Source organism: Carlito syrichta, unplaced genomic scaffold (genome assembly GCF_000164805.1).
Source record: "Carlito syrichta isolate Samal-C Ts95f unplaced genomic scaffold, Tarsius_syrichta-2.0.1 Scaffold135595, whole genome shotgun sequence".
Lineage (NCBI taxonomy): Eukaryota > Metazoa > Chordata > Mammalia > Primates > Tarsiidae > Carlito > Carlito syrichta.
Window position 1 is genome coordinate 3,749 of NW_007079691.1, and position 6,800 is coordinate 10,548.

Consider the following 6,800-nt stretch of genomic DNA (forward strand, 5'->3'; position numbering starts at 1 on the left):
CGAGTTCCCGCCCGCCCCGAGTCCCAGGGCTCCGCCCCGTGCGGCGTGAGGACCCTCCCCCTGCGGCATCTCCAGGCGGCCGGACCCCAGTCCCCAATTTCCTCGCCACCTAGCTCTCGTGGGCACTCGGAGCCCCGGCCCGTTCCTGCCCGGCCTGATCCAGCCTGCCCCCTGGCACCCCGGCGCCCCCCCAGCCCGGGCTGTGGCCCCCGCTCACCTCCTCGCCGCGCCCCCGGAGTCAACCCCGGCGGTGCCGCCGCCTTTGCGCAGGCGCCTCCTCGTCGCTACCGGCCCGGGCCACGCCGCCCTCCCTCATTGGGTCGCGCGAAACCGCGGGCACACGCCCTCTGGCGCGGCCTCCTCCGGAGCCCCGCCTCCCGCGCCGCCACGTGATCGTGCGTTACTTCCGGCGAACCGTCCTCCGGAAGGTGGGGTGAAAGTGACTTCCGACGGGGCCCAGGCACTTCCGGCCGGCCGAGGTGATGTTAAGGTCGGGCGGGCGTGGGTCCCCCATAGGGTCTCGAGTCGTCGTCTTATGTCGCCTCCGGCCTCTTCCGCGGCACCCCTGCTTGCCCTTAGCCTCGTCACAGCCGACGGTCCACGGTCGCCGCGGAGACAGCCTGGGCTTCCCCGCGAGGCTCAGGCTCGAACTCCGGGTCTGCCACTTGGCTGACTGCGTGACCTTGGTGGCGCTTGGCATCCGGCACGGACGCGGAACACGGACTTGCCGACGCCCGCCCCACAAGCCCCTGGAGGCCGAGACGATGTGCGACGCCCGGCCCTGGCCCGCCGCGAGGCTCCCGCCCGCTTCTCCCCTGCAGCCAGGCCCTCCTTCCGCCACGCTGAGCGCGGGTCGTGACTGCCCTGGTCTGGCCGAGCCCGATCCCTCGCCAGGCTGTCATTTCAGGCGCCCCAGCACCTGGCGGAGCCCAGAAAACAACCTGCCACCTGAGGGAGTGAACCTGCAATTGAGCGGCAGCCACGCCTAGGTTGACAGCTGACACGAGGTCAGGTCCCCAAGCCAGTAGGCTTTTCTTCAGTCGAAGGAGGAAGATGACCGGGCGTGGTGGCTCACGCCTGCAATCCCCGCACTTTGGGAGACAGAGGCCAGAGGGCAGCCTGGGCCCAGGCGTTCTAGGCCAGCCTGTGAAACGTGGCGAGACTCCATCTCTACGATAAATTTTTTTAAAAACCAGCCGGGTGTGGTGCACACCTGTGGTTCCAGCCACTTGGAAGGCTGAGGTGGACGGATCGCCTGAGCCCAGCGGGTCAAGGCTGAGGTGGCCGAGAGCATGCCACCACGCTCCAGTCTGGGTGACAGAGTGAACTCCAACTCATAACAAAAAAGGAATATGATCTCGATGCTGGTGTCGGAACTGAGGATGTGGCGAGGTGCCTGCCACGCACTGTGTGCGCCTTCGAGGGGGGGTCTGAGTGGGCTTTGCAGGTGGTAGCTCTAAGCCCTAACCCTCATCTACCTCACTCTGATTGGCCTAGGATGCCATCAGTGACATCATGGCTGAGAATGTGACTCGAAACTTGTAACCAGCAGGGCAAGGTGGCTCACGCCTGTCATCCCAGCATTTTGGGAGACCAAGGTGGATGAAACTCCTGGATCACTTGAGCCCAGTTCAAGACCAGCCTGGGCAACATAGCGAGGTCTCATTTCCACAAAGAATAGATAAATTAGCCAGGTGTGGTGGTGTGTGGCTGCAGCCTCAGCTACTCAGGAGGCCAAGGTGGGGGTATTGTTTGAACCATGAGGTTGAGGCTGCAGTGAGCAGTAATCGTACCACTGCACGCCAGCCTGGGTGACAGAGTGAGACCCGACTCATAAAAAAAGTAGTAATCAGCCGGGCTCGGTGGCTCAGCCTGTAATCCCACGCCTTTGGGAGGCTGAGGTGAGTGGATTGCCTGAGCCCGCGGGTTCGAGACCCGCCTGGGCAGTGAGACCTCATCTCTACAATAAATCAAAAAATCAGCCAGGCGTGGTAGCGCATGCCTGTAATTCCGGCTACTTGGAAGGCTGAGGCGGAAGGATCACCAGAGGCATCAGAGTAAGACTCCAACTCAAAAAAAAAATGGAGTAATCCTGAGGTGAGTGGATTGCCTGAGCCCACGGGTTTGAGACCCACCTGGGCAGGCAAGACCTCATCTCTACAATAAATCAAAAAAAGTTAGCTGGGCGTGGTAGTGTACGTCTGTAGTTCCAGCTACTTGGAAGGCTGAAGCGGAAGGATTGCCGGAGCCCAGCAGGTCGAGGCTGCAGTGGCCGAGAGCGGCCACTGCACTCCAGTCTGGGCGACAGTGAGACTCCAACTCAAAAAAAAAAAAAAAAGTAGTAATAACTGTCTGAGCTGGGCACGGTGACTCATGCCCAGAATCCCAGCACTTTGGGAGGTAGCAATGAGAGGATTGCCTAAGCCCAGGGGTTTGAGATCAGCCTGGGCAACTTGGCAAGAACTTGTCTCTACAATCAATTTTTTTAAAAATTAGCTGGGCGTGGTGGCTTGTGCCTATAGTTCCAACTACTTGGAAGGCTGATAGGGAAGGATCACCTGAGCCCAGCTGGTAGAGGCTGTGGTGGCCACGAGAGTGCCACTGCACTCAAGCCTGGGCGACAGAGTAAGGCTGACTCTAAATAAATAAACAAACAAAAAAAGAACTGTCTCTTCCCAGCCGGGTGCAGTGGACCATGCCTGTAATCCCAAAATTTGGGGAAGCCAAGATGAGAGGATTGCCTGAGCCCAGGGGTTCGAGACCAGCCTGGGCAACTTGGCAAGACCTCGTCTCTACAACAAATGAAAAAATTAGCTGGGCGTGATGACGCATGCCTGTAGTTCCAGTTACTTGGAAGGCTGAGGCAGAATGTCCGAACCCAGCAGGTCAAGGCTGTGGTAGCCATGATCACGCCCCTGCACTCCAGCCTGGGACGGCAGATTGAGACTCTGACTCAAAAAATTGTCTCTTCTGGCTTAGCCCACTCCTGCTTTGGGCCTGTTAAGATCACAACCACACTCCCAACCCAACCCCTCAGAGAAAGCCTCCCTTAGGGCGGCTGCTGGGTGAACTCTGTCCCAAACGTCCTGCCTCAGCAGGGCAAAACACTGGCCTCCCATCCACTCAGCCCTGGGCCCTGTAGGCTGCAGAGGGGAGGGTGTGTGCTGTGCTCAGGCTGGGCCAGAGGAGTCAGGAGCCTCTCAAGTAGCCACTGAAGAGGGGAGGGTGGAGGAGACGGTGTGGGCTGGGCTAAGAGGACAGTGTGGATGAGGGTAGCTTGTCTGCTGAACAAGGCCCACCAGCCACAGACCTTTGATGCCTGCCTTCCGGGGAGGTGGGAGTGGGGTGGTGACAGGGCAGGCACCGTGGCTTTAGAGTTAAGCCACAGAGAACAAAAAGCAAATGCTCCAAGCATTCTCCTTGATGATGTGAAAACAGTCTCCAAGGCCGGACTTGGTGGCTCAAGCCTATAATCCCAGCACTTGGGAAGCTACGGTGAGAGGATTGCCTGAGCCCAGGGGTTTGAGACCAGCCTGGGCAATTTGGCAAGACCTCATCTCTACAATAAATCAAAAGATTAGCCAGGTGTGATAGCGCACACCTGTAGTCCCAGCTGCCTGGAAGGCTGAGGCGGAAGGATCGTCAGAGCCCAGCAGGTCGAGGCTGCGGTGGCCATGAGCGTGCACTGTACTCCAGCCTGGGTGACAGTGAGACTCCAAGTCAAAAAAAGAAAGAAAGAAAGGAACCAGCCTCCAGCTTCTCCGGCGCCCAAGGGCTCCACCCACAGCAATTATCTGTTCCCTTCATGTGCACGTGTGTGGAAACAGGTTCCAAAAGACAGAGGCAGTGACAGTCAAGGTCATCCAGCAGTTCTGTGTCCCCCCTCAAGCTCACTAGCCGGGCAGGCAGGCCGCACTGACAGGGCTCTTCCTGACCCCCACAGCGCCCAGCCCTGACACGAAGACGTGATTCCAGCCCCGCCTGGGACCTGCTGTGGACCTCAGGCCTCCCGGCCTCCATCCGCACAGCGAGATGAGCTCTGGGTTTGCAGGCAGTGAAGCAGACATTCGTGCCCAAACCAGCCGGTCTGGACAGCGACAGGCAGTGACACAGGCAGGGACGGCTCCTTCCATTTCTTTTTATCAGGGTTGGGGGGGTCACAGTTCTCGTACCAAAGTCCAAATCCCATTCTCTCCTCGGTGGGGAGAAGGAGGTGCCTGCTGTAAGTCACTCCCTTGGGCGGCGGCTGAAGCTGAACGGCGTTCCCTCCTCCCAGCCGGCACATGACCCCTTGTGCTCCCCCATGTTGCCTCCTCCAGCCCTGTCTGCCCCTGAGATGGCAGCCTCGGGGAGGCGGGGGGGGCAGGAGAGCCCTGAGAGAGGCCCGGGTTCCGGAGCAGCTTCTGCCTGGGTGGAGGTCTCAGGGGCTGGGCTGTTCTCACCAGATTCCCCTGTCTTCCCCCGTCGGGAGTGGCCCGTGAGGCTGGTGGCCCCACTGAGTCTGAAAAGCAACGTGTCACCTTCGCAGCTTTCGGCACCTGGGGATGGAAGGAAGGGCTGTCGGTTCCCCTGGACCTCAGCCTCGCTCCTCGACTCCCTTCTGGGAACCCCGTTTTCTTCTGACGGTCCGGGGAAGCTCCCACTGGCCTGGCCCATAGCATGCCACCCCAGGGCCTCACCATGGGACACGGGTAGCAAGAAACAGCACAGACAAGGGTGGACAAGGGTTCCCCTCTGTCCCCTGGCCTCTCAGAGCCCAAAGGTAGGGCAATTGTCTGCCCAGGGGCTTCTAGGAAGGCCCAAGCTGTGAACTGCAAATGCTCTCTCTCCTGTCCACTCCGGGCAGATGTCACCTCCCCAGGAGCTCTCGGACGTCTCAACGATGAGGTCAAGGTCCCCTCGCCACGGCCCCTGGCATCCCCCGCTGGCCCTGTCTCTCCGCCGCGTTAGAACACGAGTCTTGTTTGTTGGGCGCATCCAGCAGCTTCCCCTCCCTGGCCTTCCTCCCGCTGGCTGGCTCACCCTGGACGGGCTCCAGGCCCAGGCCCTGCCGCCTCCCCAGACAAGCACCGCCCCACCGACGCCTCACCTGCAGGTGTCTGGGTTGAGCTCTAAGCCCCGCCCTTGGCAGCGGAGGAAGCTGCGGCGGCGGCAGCGGCAGGTCCGGGGGTCGGGGCGCTGGCGGCGCTGGGTGCAGCGCGGGCAGAGAGCCCTGGGGCTGGAGTGGGACGGGTGATGTCAGCCGGGGTGGGTGCTCCAGGGGCAGGGTCCCAGCCCGGAACGGAGCGGGGCTGGGGACGGTGATGGGGCGTGGCAGCCCTAGGAGGAGAAGCGACATGTCTGGGGCAGGAAGGTAGAATCTTCCCGGGAGCTGAGGTGGGGCAGGGACAGACTTGGGGAGCAGAGGAGGAGGGGTGGGGAGGCCAGTGGGAGGAGAAACGGGGTGGGGACCACAGCTTCCCGATTCACCCTACAACCCCTACCCTCAGTAGGAGCCGGAGACACTCACCTGTCCGGCTTCACGGCACTCTCCCTTTTTTTTGGTCTGAAAAGTAAGAGACACGGACAGAGACACAGAGGAGGATCAGGGAATCCAAGCATCCTACTCTCTTGCCCCAGGTCCGACCTACCACTGGCCCTCCTCTTGGAAACCTGATCCCCGCCAGGCATGGTGGCTCACGCCTGTCACCCCAGCACTTTGGGAGGCGGAGGCAGAGGACTGCCTGAGCCCAGGAGTTCGAGACCAGCCTGGGCCACTTGGCGAGACCTCGTCTCTACCATAAATCAAAAAATGAGCCGGGTGTGGTGGCGCACACCTGTAGTTCCAGCTCCTTGGAAGGCTGAGGCAGAAAGATGGCCGGAGCCCAGCAGGTCAAGGCTGCATTGGCCATGAGCGTGCCCCTGCACTCCAGCCTGGGCAACAGAGTGAGACTCCGACTAAAAAACTTAAAAAAGAAAAGAAAAAAAGAAACCTGGTCCCCGCTGCAGTGGCCCACCGTACCCGAGACCCCCAAGCCTCCTGGCGGGCACCTGCATTCACATTGGCTGTGTTCTTCCAGGGACACCTCCCCCAGCTGGCTGCTTGGGTACCGTATCATGAGGATCTGCGCTCAGCAGAAGAGCCAAGAGAACGAGCGTGAGACAGCGAGAGGGGGAGAGGGGACGGGGCAGCGGGAAGGGGGTGCCCTCCCAGCCTCCTGTGCCTCGGCCTCTGCGCCGGCCCCACCCGCAGGGCGTCAGCGTCCACGCGGCCCCCGGGCCCCACCCACACCCATACCTGCATCCGGACTTGGTGCTGCCCGGTGGGCACACACTCCAGGCCGTCGTCAGGACAGCAGCCCCCGCAGCGCCGCACGGTCACGCAGCTGGGCACCAGCTGCTTGGCCACGGTGCCCACGAGCTCCACGGCCAGGGGCACCACCACCTCCCGAGGCTGGCAGGCGGCGCGAGCGTACACGTCTAGCCAGGACACCACTGGGGCAGACGGGCGAGGGTGGAGGCCCTCTGGCTTCCCGCGGCGACGCCCGGCAGCTGCCCTCCCCCCGGGCCGCCGGCCCGCCCCTTCGGTCCTCGAAACTGCCTTCCCTCCCTGTTTACCTAGGACCCGGGAAGCCCACCGCCTCAGTGTCCTCCTCTGTGAAAGGGGCAGGATGAGTTTGCGCCTGACGGGGAAGCTGCGATCTCACAAAGCGACGGGCAGGCAGAGACAAGCAGCCCGCACTCGGGGCGCGGGGCCGACCCCCGAAGGCCGGCAGTGCCGGGTCACGGTAACCGTTACCTTTCTGCTGGTGGCGGGCAAC

The 6,800-nt window shown here is 61.8% G+C and overlaps 2 protein-coding genes across 3 annotated transcripts in view; both read right to left on the minus strand.

Moving 5' to 3' along the window:
- FKBP2 (FK506 binding protein 2) overlaps window positions 1-411 on the minus strand; it is a 2,209-nt gene extending 1,798 nt beyond the window's left edge. The window contains exon 1 of one of the 2 annotated variants that reach the window (XM_008049424.1): window positions 218-411. The gene's annotated coding sequence lies outside the window, so the exon portion shown is untranslated. Of the gene's footprint in view, window positions 1-109 lie in introns of both variants that reach the window. The other variant, XM_021708234.1, reaches the window with a different exon arrangement.
- Window positions 412-4,122: 3,711 nt separating this feature from the next.
- The window catches only part of VEGFB (vascular endothelial growth factor B), a 6,237-nt gene continuing 3,559 nt past the window's right edge, over window positions 4,123-6,800 (minus strand). The window contains exons 6-11 of the mRNA XM_021708235.1: window positions 6,598-6,662; window positions 6,278-6,474; window positions 6,031-6,104; window positions 5,510-5,545; window positions 5,090-5,218; window positions 4,123-4,538 (exon numbers count right to left, since the gene is read on the minus strand). Coding sequence (XP_021563910.1) covers window positions 4,517-4,538; window positions 5,090-5,218; window positions 5,510-5,545; window positions 6,031-6,104; window positions 6,278-6,474; window positions 6,598-6,662 — 523 coding nt within the window. The 3' untranslated portion in view covers window positions 4,123-4,516. The remainder of the gene's footprint in view (window positions 4,539-5,089; window positions 5,219-5,509; window positions 5,546-6,030; window positions 6,105-6,277; window positions 6,475-6,597; window positions 6,663-6,800) is intronic.